This window comes from Osmerus eperlanus, chromosome 14 (genome assembly GCF_963692335.1).
Source record: "Osmerus eperlanus chromosome 14, fOsmEpe2.1, whole genome shotgun sequence".
NCBI lineage: Eukaryota > Metazoa > Chordata > Actinopteri > Osmeriformes > Osmeridae > Osmerus > Osmerus eperlanus.
In genome coordinates, this window is record NC_085031.1 from 1,157,591 (window position 1) to 1,175,099 (window position 17,509).

At 44.1% G+C, this 17,509-nt stretch overlaps 1 protein-coding gene across 4 annotated transcripts in view; it reads right to left on the reverse strand.

Moving 5' to 3' along the window:
* The window catches only part of ythdc2 (YTH domain containing 2), a 66,775-nt gene that overhangs the window by 21,044 nt on the left and 28,222 nt on the right, over nt 1-17,509 (reverse strand). For all 4 annotated transcript variants that reach the window (XM_062478452.1, XM_062478453.1, XM_062478455.1 and 1 more), the window contains 3 exons: nt 12,827-13,099; nt 12,553-12,679; nt 8,715-8,920 (listed from right to left, as the gene is read on the reverse strand). In XM_062478452.1, coding sequence (XP_062334436.1) covers nt 8,715-8,920; nt 12,553-12,679; nt 12,827-13,099 — 606 coding nt within the window. The remainder of the gene's footprint in view (nt 1-8,714; nt 8,921-12,552; nt 12,680-12,826; nt 13,100-17,509) is intronic.

The window sequence follows — 17,509 nt, forward strand, 5'->3', positions numbered from 1 at the left end:
TCTTACAATTTGAAACTGCCGCTGTAAAACGATCGGTTTCGAAAAAGCCACCGTTGTGACGTGACAACTAGGGGTGCAAAACCGAACCGAAAAAAAATTAATTGTTCAACACACAAACCACGGTTCGGTTTTTACATGTAAACCGCGGTTTTTCGGATCTACGAGAAAACACAACCAAACACCCTTTGTCCTTCCCCTTTCCCGTAACCTTTCACGGAGAGTAGCTGTCCAATTAACTGTCAGTATATCAATGACGAGTCACGTACTGGAAGGAACTGGAGAGCAGTGTTGTCAACTTAGCGACTTTCTCGCTATATCTGGCGACTTTTCCAAACCCTCCTGGCGACTTTTATTGTTAAAAGCAACTTCTGTCAAATCTAGAGACTTTTTCCGGTGTTGATGGAGACTTGCTGGTGTTTTAGAGACGTAAAAGCACGGATCGTTTTGCAGTACTGTTCTCAACGAGCAGCGGGTGCTGCCGTGAGCTCCTCCGCCGTCCCAAAGCACTCACAGGCGGTCAGTCTCACTATAGCCTCGCGCAGCACTGCTACTTTCCTTACTGAGGAGATGGCAACACTGCTGGAGAGAAGCAAATCATACAAAGCTAGGCACCTGTAAAGTATGCTAACCAGGGCTGCCAACTCTCAAGCATTGGCCGTGAGACACAGGTATTTCAACCAGTTCTCATGCTCTTACGCCACACCTTGTATTTCTCAAGCTGAGAAGGCAACCCCAACCATGTAGTCCTGCTAACGTTGTAAACAGTAATGGACGAGGCGCAGGCACACGAGTGAAGCAACATGGACGCGCGAACACCATTATTTATATAAAACTAATTACACCCCTGAACTTTTAAAACAGATCTATTGACCTACTACAATTGTTAATATCCTATGGCTTCTTCTCCAATAGGGCCTTGATACAATGCCATCTAATCTTTTCTGCCCATTATACACAATTTTGGGGGACTTTCCACACCAGCACCTTTTGCCCAGTTCCTCTATTCTTCCCTACTAAATGTGTTTTCCAACACCAGTTACAATCAACCCTGGGTTATAGCCCTTCACCATTGCATGGTGCCATTTCTTCTTCACAGATTACACCCATCAAGTCAAAGTGAATATTCATCACACTTGTCAAACCCTCCCAACACAAGTCCAATGACTTTATAACTTTCGTATCATTATCGTTATCGTGTTCATATTATAGCAGTTTGCAGACATACAACATAGATGAGACTTAGGAGAGTGAATTAGAGATAATGGTAGTGGGAGGGTGTTGCACTTTTCTGCTTCTCTTTTTCGCCACTCCTATGAAACATTTCTGGGGCGCCACTGCTTTTGGCTGTTAGTGCCTTCAATGCTGGAAATAAAACTACATAACAACAATAATGTTTCATGTAACTGGCCTTTCTAACAGTACAACTGGCCCCAGCTTGGCCCTCCATGGTCTAGAACAGTGGTTCTCAACCCTGGTCCTCAGGGACCCCCTGTCCTGCATGTTTTAGATGTTTCCCTGCTCCAACATACCCGATTCAAATTAATGGGTAGTTATCTAGCTCTGTAGAATCCTGGAAACGAACATGCATTTTAATCAGGTGTCTTCCACTGAACTTCTGATATAATTGGAGTATCGGTTAATGAATAGTAGATGTGTAAAGCAATATTTTAGCCTTAGCAAAAACGTATATTTCCCTTTAATTATTATTATTTTTTAGATATGAAGTTGCCTTTGCACATGGTAACATTTTGTAGTGTCTACCTTGTGGCACTTATTTATGGACACATGAAATATGTGCAACAGGTGCAAATTCACCATTATCAGGCATGCAAACAGGTCAGGGGTAAAGAAGGTGAGAACGATACGGCGACCCCCGACCCTCTAGGGGGGTCCGGGGGCATGCTACCCCGGAAGAACATTTCTTACATTTTAAAGTTAAACGCATCAATCTAGTGCACTTTGGGAGAAACATTAACAGATTAGATCAATGTAGAAAACCTCTCCCCATTCTGCTCCTGATTGGCTGTGAGGTTTAGGCATTAGGAGTGACGACTAGTTCAGGCAAGAGGACTCAGTAGTGTTGTTTACTTGATACTTTATTTCACACAATACAATACATTATTGTAATATTTGATTTGGCATATGGTTGTGCTCGCAGCGGCTCCCTGCTGCACCCAACTGAGACACCGTCAGAGAAAGAAGAACACAGACAAAGGGTGGAGGCCGGGGAGGCAGAGGCCGCAGGAGACCGAGAGCATCTGTGTCACACTAGCAATGCAAGTGCCGGGATCCCTGCTATATACCCCACCCTATTAGGAAGGTGTGATCTGACGCGTGATGACGAGTTGCTAGTGACGCGCTAGGTCTCGCGTCCCCTGCATGAACCAGCTCCGCTTGATTCGATAGCCAGTTGTAAAGTTGCGAAACACGAGTAAAATTCTGTGTTGCCAAGGCCACGACCCCCCCAAAAAAATATTTTCTCATCGGATCTGCACAAATCACTTAGGTGACCCATTTTGGTTTCAAAAAGGCGAGTCTCACCTAAAGGTGAGGAGTTTTGCATGCCTGCATTATGTTCATAATTTGGCCATTTTGTAATACATTGCTTATCGCTTATCACCCTATAGAAAGACATGTATCCTACACGCGTAGGACCCAGAATCAAGTCAATCGGAGCTAAGGTCAGGGTGTTCATACACACTTTGGCAAATGGAATTCCATGACTTTTCCATGACTTTTAGCCAAAATTCCAATGCACTAAACAAATTATGCATAAAACTGACTATTAATATTTAACTGTTTAACAAATTAATACATTTCATTCTCATTCGTGAATTAGATAAAAATAAGTTGCAGCACAATGAAAAACGAAAGAAATGTATATTAATTTCAGGAAAGAAAATACCATAATACATGTATATTCAACATATAATGCGCATTAAGAGAATTTTAGAGGAATGTCCCATGAATTCTGAGCCAATTTATGTGGTTTTTACCTCTCCACCATCCCATATTCTGACATGCATGTCCATTTGTTTTGATTGTAAGTGCTTGTGCAAGTTGTCTGGACACCTCTCGCAATGTGAGGGACTTAAAGTAAGGTGCGAGTCCAAATGTACTTATATACGCATATTTTCTTTCACTGTATGCAAATCTTGATGCTATTTGGCTGTCTGGGAACATTGGGAAATATGACCGATGTTTCTTCGCATGACTTGTATGAATAATGAGAGTTCACTACCTTCAAAGTCCACAACACCTCGGCAGCTAGGACTTCATTCCTATTTACAGTGGCCAATATGGATGTTTGCTTGATAGGATTTGTAGTAGAATTCGTAGTGGGAACATTGGCTGGTCCTGGGTTGAAGTAGCTGGGGATGAGAGTGTTGTTTGTCTCGGTCGAGACGCGGCTTAGGTGTTTTTTGCCTTTCATATGGCTAGTTAGCGCATCCTCACCCATATTGGAAACGTCAAACTTTTCCACAAAATTAACATTTTGCACATGATACGTTTTGAGCTTTAGATATCCACAATGAAAGTTGTGGCATGTGTAGCCAAGCATTGTTGAATGTACATTTGCCTGGCATAGCTACCGTAATTTTAGTTAGCTCGCTAGCTTTGTGCTAATATCTGTGGTAAACCGTTACCTCCAACACTACATAATTGACGTGGCCAGCATGCGATATTATAACGAGCTCGAGACGTGGCGAGGCAAACTGCAGTACAGCTGGTAAACAAGCGCCAGGGATTCAGCATTGGTCTATAACGTACATAATGAGCTCGCGCAGTGATCCTTGTTCAGGTCATGGCAGATGTTTTATTCGAATATTTCTGTTGTAAAAAAAGGATTAATTAATAACATGAAAATAACTGATTTCCATGACTTCCATATGTTTTAATTTTTCCATGACTTTTCCAGGCCTGGAAAACACAATTTTGAAATTCCACGATTTTTCCAGGTTTTCCATGATCGTAAGAACCCTGTAAGGTTCATGAGAAGAGTTTTGTAGTTTGGAAAAAATCTTTATGTACAGAAAAATCCAATATGGTGGCAGGCATTGGTTCTTGAGGCTTTTTGGTTCCTCATGAGAAATAAGTCATAGGTACTCAGTTTCAGAATGTTGGGACTTATGGGCTTCAAATGGCACCACTTTGAAAAAGGACAAATTGGGGCGCGGCCTGTAGGCACCACCTATTGTCCCGCGTGACCCATGTTTGGTATGGTAGTTACTAATAGGGATGTCACGAGAACCGATACTACCGAAACCTTCCGGTTCTAAAATGACAAAACACAGACGATGCCCATTTGTTGAGGCACCGTAGGCAACGATGCCAGTGTTAGCAGCATCGGTAGGGATGAGTATTGATAAGATTTTAACAATTCCGATTCCTTATCAATTCCTGCTTATCGATTCGATTCCTTATCGATTCTCTTATCGATTCTTATTGGGCAGGGGGGGGAGCACAAACGGGTTTATTTTCATCAATTTTCTTTTCTAGAATTTTCTATAATGCTGCACACCATATACATTATGTATACATACACATTTACATTTTTCCGTTGCTCTTCTTCTACACTTCTATTAGCTACGCTATCTTAGCTATAGAATCTTCCAATTTCAGCCAAGGTCAAATCATATGATATGACAGTGTCAAACATCGGCCATTCTGTTAACCTTTTCATATTCCTGTTAAATTTGCCTGAAAACGCCTAAACAGCATACCCAAAGTAAATTGAAAGCTGTTCTTGAACCATTTGGAGTACATGCATGTAAATGATCTCTTTTGAAAGCTGACACTCTGAAGTTATTTCCCCTGTTGTCAGGACCCCTGTCAGTCCTACTGGTGTTGAGTAATAGAAGCTTGAACACAAGGAAAGTGAAAATTTCTATTTCCGCCTAGATTTTGTTTTGAAAACAGAGGCCTGAAGAGGCCTAGAGGTGGTAGGTATTAGCTGGAAGACTAAATTGGACCACAGGTTGAAGCCTTACCCAATTCAAATCAAAAGTCAAACATAATACCACAATATATTCATATTTGACACATGTTTTTGTAAGAGTACATCCAGGCATTTTCTAAAAGGGTCTTTTGGAGACTCCAAAATGACCCTTTGTAACCAAGGTCAAGGTCAAATAAAAAGGTATTATTTTTCATAATTGTTATCTCTAATGAAAGGTGGTACTTAGAACTATCATATATAATAGCTAAATCCCTAATTAGTATTACTGAAACACAAAAACTGAAGCATGAACACATTGGAGTGCTTTATCTGATTCCAAGGATTGGCGCACAAAGAACACTGATTCTGTCAACCATATTGCGCAATCGACTGTTATTTTGAAGGCTCCACAGACGCATACAAATGAGGTATTGGCATTTTCAGCTAGCTGTCAGCTACAAGGCTAACGAGCCAATTTCAGAGCCAGTCGAAGCCAGTTCGAGAAATTTGTTTAGAACGAGTGTGTGGGGGGGGGGCGCAGGACGCACAGACCTAGTTGGCTTTAGAGGGCTATCAACGGGGCATGGAAGCTCCTATTGGGTCAAACAAGGTGTCAATCAAAAGGGGAGGGTTCAACGGACATTTTGATGCCTTCATATTGTAAATACTCCGTTGCTAACCGGAGAAAAGAACACTTTTATGTGAACAAGTTGTTTCTTCCGTCGGCTAACTTGCATAATGAAACAAAGGATAATGGCTATTCATGAACGTAAAACATTGTATTTGGACGAATTACTTTACATGGTTAGATACTTTGAACCCTTGGGACTTACGCAGATCAAGTTTTGATGGCATGATTTGCACACCTGGACCTATTTGAACCACTTAGGGTGAGTACAACTTTTTTCTTTGGCATTGTTGAAGGAATGTTCACCGGAAAAAGACGTTGACTTTGCTTGCTATTGCGACTTGATCTTGAATTGGTTTATTTCAATGGAAGCACAAGAATCGTAGCTTTCCAATGATGTATAACATGTGTAGCGTCTAAAAAATATATTTGTTAGAATTTAGTGCGTCGTAACTGAGGGAGGGGGAGGCAGCATTTTTGTCACGCGGGCGAAACAGGAGCGTACAGCGACTTTGAGAACTTTGAAAAGCACTATATAAATAAAATGTATTATTATTATTATTTAACAAGTGCAACAAGTCCCTCAGTAAATGTCATTGTGCTCCTGGAGGAAATAAACGAACATCGGATCCAACAAATCTTTCTTAAGTACCGTTGTACTCCCGGAACAAGTGTGTCTTTAGCCTTTTCTTGAAGGCGAGTAGACAGTCAGTATCTCTGATGGAGGTGGGGAGATGATTCCACCATTGGGGGGCCAGACAGGAGAAGAGCTTGGGTTGGGAGCGGGCGATCTTGAGAGGTGGGACCAAGGCCGGACTTACCATTGGGCTTGACTGGGCTGCAGCCCGGGGGCTGCAGCCCGGGGGCCCCGCGTTTACGTTTACGCGCAGCGGAGGACTGAGCTATTAGCCAGAAAGATAAGTTATGCTAGCAAGATTCATAGGCAATAACATTGTGTACAGTTGACAAACAGTAAATATAATTTGACAATATGTTTGACAAGAAGACTAAGCAGCTAAACAGCCATGTCATTGTCCCCAAATCAATATCAAGATTTTCACGAACAAGGTATCGGCCATATACTAGTACTAGGCTACAGTAGCGAGTTGAATAGCAAATGGATGTGAGATGATCACATCAAAGTTGACATATTCTCAAAGCTTCCGGTTTCAGACGCGCGAATGATTGTTTTGATGGAAGTCAGTTTAGAAGCATAAGTGAGCAAGTTACTGTGGCAAAAAATGTTTCTGTGTTTGGCTGTTCATCGAGATTGTGGAAGAACAAGTTGTCAACAAGTTTAAATTTCCTATAAAAACGGGACGAGTGGGTTGCTGCTGTAAAGAATAGCTTGTTGATCTTTCAACGTTGTTTCAATAGTAATATTGGTGGAAATACCGTTAGAATCGCGTTGGTTTTTCAACGTTGTTTCAATATTAAATAAGGGTGCAAAATGATGATGGGTCAACATCAGAGTCTGACGTTTCAATGAAATTAGCGTTAAAAGCGGATGTTGATTCAGCGTAGTTTCAGTGAAGTTTGCTATCTGGGTTAGTGCTTTAAAAAAATGGTTTGGGGTGTATAACTTGTCATGGAAGGGAATTTCCAATCATGCCTAGCATCAGTGGCGATGTGTCTTTTCTTAGGTTACTGAAATGAATTTGCGCAACAGGCAAGGGATCCACCTGAACAATAAATATACTTCAGTAGAGATAACTCGGTTGTGGATAACTGCATGCGTAGTCCTAGGCTATGGCTAACTCTCATATCCACCTGTTTTTTTAACCCTCGACCATACACTGGGTTCAGAAATGACAGGTGGGTGATGTAAAAAGCCAAATCATATTGAATATTTATCGGTGCGTTTATTAATTACTACAATTTCACAGCAGTTATTCAACAAGTAACCAGCAGATATAGCCTGTGCTGCACACCTCCCTGACCGTTGCTTTTAGTATGCAGGCATCACAGCTGGTGTAGGTCTTTTTAAGCCGTCATGTCTTAATATGTACATTGTTTGTTGACTCCCATTGAAAAAATAGTTGTAGGCATCAGACTTTTATAGGCTCCAATAACCTCTTTACTGACTGTAAACGCACTCTACCAAATACTATTTGGTAGGCTAATGTAGCAACTATTTGAAATAGTGGTACAGTAGACATCGGGATAGATTAACTCTAGCTCTACCATAGGTAGGCTATCAATTTCAGATCAGCATAAAATAAATTATAGCCTAAAATAAATAACGTTCTGATCCAGTGGGTCGGTTAGGGGACACTATTCGATGTATCACTGCTATCCACAGCCAGTTAATTGATGGTAATATGCGCTAGTCATGTTAACTCGATGGTAAAGTAGCTAGCGATAATGTAGGAAACGCGCTAGCCGGATGTAGTTCAGGGCCTTGCGTTCTAAACTGATCTGTTATTGTTTACGTTCCAAAAAAGGTCTATAGAAGGTAGGGGCCAGAGGTTTTGGGCCCCTGGCCCCTACCTTCAGGGCCCCTGGGTGGGGGGGAGGGGGCTAGGGGCCCCCCCACCCTAAGTCCTGCCCTGGGTTGGACCACCAGACGGTTGTCAGAAGAAGGCCATAGGTGGCGGGTGGGGGTGTCAGGCTGGAGGAGAGACTGGATGTAGGCAGGTGCAGCCCGTATCAGTTGAATCTGATACGGGCTGTGATGGGTAGCCAGTAAAGGGAGATGAGGAGCGAGGTGACATGGGAGCATCTGGGAAGGTTGAAGACCAGTAGTCCAACTTGGAGAGGACAAGTGCTTGGACTAGCAGCTGGGTGGAATGCTGTATGTGTGTAATATGTGGTTTTGCAGGTTCGCTGCTTGGCCCCAATAAGAAGAAAAAGTAGAAACACAATAGGTGGCTTCGCAGCTTTTCTGTTTGGCCCCCAAGTAGTTAGGAAGTAACTAGGGAGTCAGGTGGCTGAGCGGTTAGGGAGTCGGGCTATTAATCAGAAGGTTGTTGGTTTGATTCCCCGGCCGTGCAAAATGATGTTGTGTCCTTGGGCAAGGCACTTCACCCTACTTGCCTCGGGGAGAATGTCCCTGTACTTACTGTAAGTCGCTCTGGATAAGAGTGTCTGCTAAATGACTAAATGTAAATGTAACTAACACAGTAAATACAAAGTTCCACCCCTTACCTTCTTGTACTGTGGTTGGCTGAGAACAGAGGTTGGGTGGAAGCGGACTTTCTTTTCCTTAACCCCAGAGATGGAGCAGGTATCCCGGTCCACGTGGATCACATTGGGGTACATCCCTGCCACCAGGGCCGCCTTTACCACTGCCCAGTTTTCAGAGTTCAGATTTACATCCCGGATGTCTCCGCCACCACGCGCTCGCACAAACCCTGGGAACCAATGTAAGGTATTTGCTTTACTATTCCGTAGGGATGTAACAATATAACGAGGTACAATATATTGTGATGCAAACCTTTTACAATACAGTGCTGCTTGAAAGTTTGTGAACCCTCCATACATGTAAGTAAGTAAGTAAGTAAGTAAATTGTATTTATAAAGCACACTAACACAGCAAGGCTGACCGAGGTGCCGAAAAAAAGCACAAAAAAGACACCATAAAATACATAGTAAAAACAAAATACAAACAGTCAATAACAGTAAAATAAGTAACATTACAACTCAAGAGGTAGTGGGAAATGCTAGTGCATATAAGTGTGTTTTAAGTTTGGATTTAAAAACAGACAATGAAGGAGCCTGCCTGATAGAAAGGGGAAGTTGAATCCACAGCATAGGACCGGCAACTGCAAAGGCTATCACCTGTACGTATGCAGCGTGACCGGGGAGTGTATAAAAGTAGTTTGTCCGCAGACCTCAGTGACCTAATGGGTGCTTGTAGTTGTATGAGGTCCGAGATATACAAAGGGGCCTGTCCATTAAGAGCTTTAAAAACAAACAATAACATTTTAAAATGTATTCTATACTGGACAGGAAGCCAGTGCAGAGGCCAAACTGGGGAAATGTGATCAAACCTCCTAGTGAATGATACAATTCTGGCAGCAGCATTCTGCACCATCTGAAGACCGGAGAGTGAGGACTGGGGGAGACCATCATAAAGGGAATTGCAATAATCTAAACGTGAGGTGATAAAAGCATGAATAACAGTTTCAAAGTCTTTAAAAGAGAATGCAGATTTAAACTTAGAAATCAGTCGTAACTTATAGAAACTGTTTTTCACCACTGAGTTAATCTGCTTAACTAACCCAAGGTCCGAGTCTATGATGAAACAGAGATTCTTTACACGAGTACTGACCTGACTGGTCAGACATGGTCACTGTATTTGTACAAAAATGTAAAATACAATTTTTAAATGTACATCCAAACACCAATTTGTAAAGCAGACTTTTCAAATAATGGACACAAACAAAGACAAATTGTGTATTTTCATAATTTATTCACAAAAAATTGCAAAACTAAGTGAACAATTTTAGTTAGTAGCTTGTGGCACCTCCTTTTGCAGCCATTACTTCAACCAAACATCTTCTGTAACCACTGACCAGTCTCTCGCATCTGCTGTTGGGGATTTTTGCCCACTCCTCCTTGCAGAACTCAGCCAGTTGAGAGAGGTTAGAGGGATATCTGGCATGTACTGCCCGCTTCAGGTCTAGCCAGAACATTTCTATTGGATTGAGCTCCGGATTTTGACTAGGCCAATCCAGAGTACAAATCCTCTTTTAAGAAATTCCTTGGTAGTTTTAGTTGGGTTAGGGTTAGCTTTGGGTCGTTGTCTTGTTGCAGAACCCATTTTCAGCTTAGCTTCAACTCCCTGACTGATGGCCAGAGTTTCTGATCAAGTATTTGTTGATAGGCCTGAGAATTAATGTTTCCCTGGATAATATGGAGTCATCCAGGTCCGGAAGCAGAAAAGCAGAAAAGCAGTCCGTCGTGGTGAAGAAGGAGCTGAGTCGAAAGGCGAAGCTCTCTATTTACCAGTCGATCTACGTTCCTACCCTCACCTATGGTCACGAACTGTGGGTAGTGACCGAAAGAACGAGATCGCGAATACAAGCGGCCGAAATGAGTTTTCTCCGCAGGGTGTCCGGGCTCTCCCTTAGAGATAGGGTGAGAAGCTCGGTCATCCGGGAGGGGCTCAGAGTAGAACCGCTGCTCCTCCGTGTCGAGAGGGGCCAGTTGAGGTGGCTCGGGCATCTGATAAGGATGCCTCCTGGACGCCTCCCTGGTGAGGTGTTCTGGGCACGTCCCACTGGGAAGAGGCCCCGGGGAAGACCTAGGACACGCTGGAGGGACTATGTCTCTCGGCTGGCCTGGGAACGCCTCGGGGTCCCCCAGGAAGAGCTGGTGGAAGTGGCCGGGGAGAGGAAAGTCTGGGCCTCCCTGCTTAGGTTGCTGCCCCCGCGACCCGACCCCCGGACAAGCGGAAGATGATGGATGGATGGACAAATAATTCTATCTTGGACTCATCTGTCCAGAGAATGGACTTCCAGAAGGCCTCTGGTTTGTCCAAGTGCTTTCTGGCTTTTACCTGATTTATTATTATTATTATTATGGTGCTTCTTGGTGATAGTCTTGATGGGCGTCCACTTCTAAGCAGTTGCGGTCATGTTGAATGCCCTCTATTTGTAAATGATTTGTCTTACAGTGGATGGATGAAGCTGGAATCTTTTGGAGATGGTCTTATAGCTTTCACCAGACTGATGGGCTGTCAGTACCATCTTCCTGATGTCCTCGGATATCTCCTTTACTATTGTTGATCTGTGTGGGTACACCTTGGCACTAGAGTAGTTTGGTTGGTTTCCTCTATCTTTTAATCTGTGTTGCCCAACCCTTTTCCTAAGGATGTCTCATTTGATTTGTTTGCTTAATTGACTAATTAAGCAAATTCCCAATTCCCTCTAAACAAGTACATGCAATTGAAAAACATAAATCTGACATTTCATATATGGAAAACTGGTGATGATAAAATAGGAAAATCATGGTAAAACAACAGAAAACTCCAAACTGCTCAAGGGGTTCACATACTTTCAAGCAGCACTGTATGTCTCGTAGAATTATGGCAATTTTTGTATTATCCTATTGGTTGAGCAACCTACGTATAGGTCAGTGGCGGCTGCTGGTCTTTCAAATAGGGGAAGCTAATTTTCAGCCTACATCATATACATTTTCCATTTATTTTGCTAGTTCACTGGCTAGTTCACTCCTACGACACTAGTCTAGCCTACAGTATGTATGAATGAATGAATGAATGAATGAACGAACGATCTAACGAAACAATATTAAACTCGAAGGAAATGTGGGAATTAGGTTAAACTGAAACAAGGAATGTGGTGTATAATTGTATGAAATGTATGATGAAAATTGGCTAGCAAATTTCACCAAGTAAATACCAAGAAATAGATTGCAGCAGTTTGGCTTTCGACTACACTTGCAAAATCCGCCGGGCTTCAACACGGAAATGCACTGTGAAGCTATGGGAATGTATGAGAAGGAAATCAGTCAGTCGACCTGCTAATATATGTAGCTGATTCTGAACAAACTCGTATTCGATATGAACGTGTTCTACTGCATTTAAAATGTTAACACAAAATAGTAAATATTTGAACATTAATTTTGGGACATTTTAGGGGAAGCTGAGCTTCCCTTGCAGTCTTAAAGAAATCGCCACTTGTATAGGTTATAGGTACATATAACCTAAGTTACATGTACAACAAATCAAGTGATGGAAATTTGTTAATGTTTTGGAAATAAATCTGCCATGTGAATTTCTGTTTAATTTATTTTATTTTGTTCAAAATATTGTGATACGTATCATATCGTGAACCCAGTATCGTGATATGTATCGAATCATAAGTTGAGTGTATTGTATACCCCTACCATTCAATATGTCTTTCCTTAGTAATAGCATTTGTTGGATAAAAAAAACTATGGAAAACATTCAAGTGTGAATGTTGGAACGAGTTAAGTCGGAGGATTAAACAACACACAAAGAGTTAACCAGGGAACCCACCTATTGCTCTGAGCTGTCCTAGCAGCTGGGTCCTCATGCCTATGATGATCTCCATGGTGGCCTGGGACAGGAAGTTTTTCTCACAGAAGGATCTCTCCCAGCCATCACTGCGGGCCTTCTGCCACGCCTGCAAACAAGATGACAAACACATCAGGCCATTCATTCATTATTAATGTGTTATAGGATATTATCAAAAACAACAACACATTGTCAAAAAGGAATTTTTCAATGTTCTGACCAGTCACACAATCAACTCCCATCCTACTTCTGATACCTGGAAGGCTCGTAGCAGAGCCATGTGGTCGCTAAAGGTTGCCGCGGTAAAGCGCTTGCGGCACAGCATGGCTGCCCTCTTCTGGGATGCCTGTGAAGGCAGCACAAAGGGGTCGCGGTGTGCTAGAGTGCAGGCGATGGTCAGGATGGGGTCCAAGCACTTAAGCACCACGGCACACAGCACCATCTTGCCCAGGTGGGGTTCCACGGGCAGGTCGGCGAGGTGGTATCCCAGCTCCGTCAGGTCCTCCCACGGGTCCATGGCATCGATGGTCTGGAGGAGGAACAACAAAGGAAGGACATCATTAGAGGTGCATGGCATGCAAGTGTACACGGCACTCTAACCTATTCTTCTCAATCAGCAACTCACTGGATTACAAGGAACTTTGACGAAAGATCCCGTTGTGTGTCTACGGTGGCAACCCCAGGTAGTGAATGTTCGGGCGCCACTCTGTAACGGTGGCAACCCCAGACTTGCTGTAACATGTACATTTACAGGGTGCAAGCGCTGTCTCTCTGCTTTGCCATTCCATGTGCCAATGTTCAAAGGAACTACCAACTGTTGAGGTATGTTGCGAGCACCAGGTCCTACTTCCTTTGTAGTTTTGGTTGTCAGTGATTCCTTACGGGTGCCACGAGTGGAGGATGTCACTCCCAACTTTCCATTGCCTTGTTGTCCAGGTTGGGGAGGTTGAGGCATGCTTTTTGAGGGTTGTTGTGGAGACTGATAGCTACCAGCAGGGGGCTGATATCGAGGGCACGAACCAGGTGGGTGTTGACCTTTGCACCGCCAGCAAGTCACAGGAGGCTGCTCCACAGGTTTGGAAGTACCCTTCTGTGGCTGTGAGTGCTTATTGTAAGCAAGGCGATGTTCATGCAATGAGTGTTGGTCTAGGTCTTTCTCCAACTGATGGCCAAGTTTCACCAGTTTCTCCACAGACTGAGCCCGACCTCGGAGGTAACTAGCGAGCTGGGGTTTGATATTTTTTAAGATCATCCTAAGATAGCCTAAGATGTGTCAGATCAGTTTTCATCGTACTAGACTGAGGCAAGGGTACTGACGACTGTGCAGACAAAGGCAGGGTATGAGTGAACAAAGGTCTCACTTGAGAAAGTAGTGAGTTAGTGTAAGCGAAACAAGTGTCAATCTTAATGTCAAGAGCTTGCATCTTACTGTCTTGCTCACGGTGTCCTTGTGATACATAGGCCTCTAAACTGCCCAGAGAAGTACCCATCTTCTCCATCATTCTGATACAGTGATCCATCTTTTGTGACAGATTTCCATGATCGACAGCAACAGTCCCCTGGTGGTTACGGAGATCCTGCTGGACTTCCTGTTGTAATTGCTCCATCATAAAGCGAAGGACCCCAAGTTGTGTTGTGTTCTGTTCCTTTGTTTCTTCCACAACCAATGTTTTCATTCCTTTTAACATTTTCCCCATTTCATTTACAAGGGCATCTTTGCTGTCTGTTACAACTGTGTTTAGGTTCATCATTTCTTCTCCTGTTCTAACTGCAAAAGATTTGAGTCTGGCCTCTATATGGAAACGACTCTGTGACATTTCCTTGGTAAGAGCACTGAGGGTCTGCTCATCCAGGTTCCCAAGCAGGCCTGTAGGTGAGGGATTCAGTTGGTCCAAAGACTGTAGAGCCGTCCTCCCCGGTGTAGGTAGGACAGCCGGCAATTCACGCTGTGATGAGATGTCTGATCCAGAGACGGAAGTTGGAGTTGCCAGTGACATGTCCTCAGTACTTGCCAGGTATGGTGGTGGGTGTGCAGCCTCCACTGGAGGATCTGGACGAGCCCGTGAAGTCTCCAGTTGCAGCCTAAAGGAGGTGGAAGGGGACAGCTCTGCCTCTGCATCATTAGAGGCCTTGGAGATTAAAGGGATGGGAAGGCGAGTGCTATCATGAAGGGGATTGTATTGTGTCATGTGAAACATGCTTTGTGGAGTACACACTAAATGTGACCGTGCCTGGTCACCCGCAGACATGATGAAGAGTATAAACAACCAACGCAGTACAAGATAACACAAATCAGCGCAGCAACACGGCAAGAAGAAAAGCAATCATGCACCACTATACACAAAACACGTATAGCACAGTATATATACAATGTACCTCTCTGTTTGTCTTGTAACAAGTTCCCTTTTTCTTTCCTTTTTTTCTAGTCTAGTAAAGGGTTCAAAGGGTTTCACTGTTCAGAGTCCGAAAAGGTCAGCAACCAATTCTCCAAATGTTCAGTTCAAGTTCAAGTTCCAGTTCAAGTTCCAGTTCAAGTTCCAGTTCAAGTCCCTGTTCGGGCGCCACTCTGTAACGGTGGCAACCCCAGGTAGTGAATGTTCGGGCGCCACTCTGTAACGGTGGCAACCCCAGGTAGTGAATGTTCGGGCGCCAGGCAGGCCCGGAATCCTGCCAATTAACTACGGGTGTGTTACCGTCAGCAATTAAGCGATTAGGGAAATAATAAGGAGAACAGCTCAGAAACTCAATGCAAATGTACGTGGTACTCTTTACTAAACAATAAACACACAATCCAAAATCAACATAATTCCCCCCTTGGACCCACGTCAAGGCAAATGAAACAGAAAAACATCAGCAACGTAAACGCCTGTATCCACGACACTCAAATCCCGATAATAAAACAAACAAACAATGTAGTGGAACAGTCTGTGGTGTGTAAGGGTGCGTGTGTGTGGGGGTTGGTGCGTTTATGGGGTGGTGGAGCGGCTTGAGAGTCGCACAGCAAGGTTACTCCAGTCTCCACTCACGGACATGTCAGACGCGTTAGACGCCACGGATCTGCCCTGGTCCCCAGAAAGTTAGAACGGCAGGTCGGCGGTTCACGTTGGCGACCATTTGGTTCTCCGTGTCGCGTCGGGTGGACTTCACCGGACCACGGACTCCAACACTTTTGGTGGGTGGCCAATTTCGCAATTTATGATATCCTGGGTAACTGGACAACCGGATAACTCCTCCAGGCTCCGTCTGTGTCTGTTTCTCCCCTCTAGCCATTCATTCGGAGCACCCTAATATGTGCAGGGACACTCCAACGTTTACGTGATTGGACAACGCGTTCCTGACATTGTGTCGTTTAAAGCTGCGGCATGAATTAGGCACACTGCTACACTACCAACCGTTCAATGACGACCACGGAACTTTGACCCGGCAAAAGTAACTGCGACTAGATTGTGCCATTGGCATGTTGTGGTCTACCAACCGTTCAATGACGACCACGGAACTTTGACACGGCAAAAGTAACTGCGACTAGATTGTGACATTGGCATGTTGTGGTTTAATTTGTCTGTGTTTGATTTAGATTACAAGTGAATTAACCTAACTTTCGTTCGGATTACCGTTACCGCTAGATTGTTCACCATTGTTTACAACGAGGCCTCTTTCTCTCTCCCTTCCCCCAACCAACACGCTCTTCACATATCCATTGTGTATCCCGTTGTCATTTTACTATTCAAACCCAAGACTAATCCATTACTTCTCCGGTATTGTTCATTATATGATTATATTTTCTTAAATAAATCATTTTGTATAATACTCGCATTATCCCTAATGTTATCTGATCTGCTCTACTTTCATTGAATGTATTACTTAAGATTAGACTGATTATTACGTAGGCTATTAACCAAGGTTTCCTCAGCCCCTTTAAACAAATTCTGAGGTGGTGCCCCCAAGTTACTTTATTATAAATTAACTATTTCTATCTTAAACGAGCAAACCCCACTACATGGTGCTGTACACCGGTACTTTGAGTCTGACCAGATGCAATTATAAATATAGCTGCAAGCAGCAATGAAAGGGCCAAGCAGCACAAAAGATGGAAAATTAAGTAGCTAAAGAAGAAAAGCCCAACCAGTCTACACATGTTTTGTGGATTTGGAAAAGGCATTCGACCGTGTCGCTTGGGGGCTCATGTGGGGGGTGCTCCGGGAGTACGGGGTACGACCGGTGCCAGAGTTTGGTCCGCATTGCCGGTAGTAAGTCGAACTTGTTCCCGGTGGGGGTTGGACTCCGCCAGGGCTGCCCTTTGTCACCGATTCTGTTCATAACTTATATGGACAGAATTTCTAGGCGCAGCCAGGGCGTTGAGGGGGTCCGGTTTGGTGACCTCAGGATCGGGTCGCTGCTTTTTGCGGATGATGTGGTCCTGTTGGCTTCATCGGGCCGTGACCTCCAGCTCTCACTGGAGCGGTTCGCAACCGAATGCGAAGCGGCTGGGATGGGAATCAGCACCTCCAAATCTGAGGCCATGGTTATCGACCGGAAAAAGGTGGAGTGCAATCTCCGGGTCGGGGAGGAGATCTTGTCCCAAGCGGAGGACTTCAAGTATCTCGGGGTCTTGTTCACGAGTGAGGGAAGGATGGAGCGCGAGATCGACAGGCGGATCGGTGCGGCGTCCGCAGTGATGCGGGCTCTGCATCGGTCCGTCGTGGTGAAGAAGGAGCTGAGTCGAAAGGCGAAGCTCTCTATTTACCAGTCGATCTACGTTCCTACCCTCACCTATGGTCACGAACTGTGGGTAGTGACCGAAAGAACGAGATCGCGAATACAAGCGGCCGAAATGAGTTTTCTCCGCAGGGTGTCCGGGCTCTCCCTTAGAGATAGGGTGAGAAGCTCGGTCATCCGGGAGGGGCTCAGAGTAGAACCGCTGCTCCTCCGCGTCGAGAGG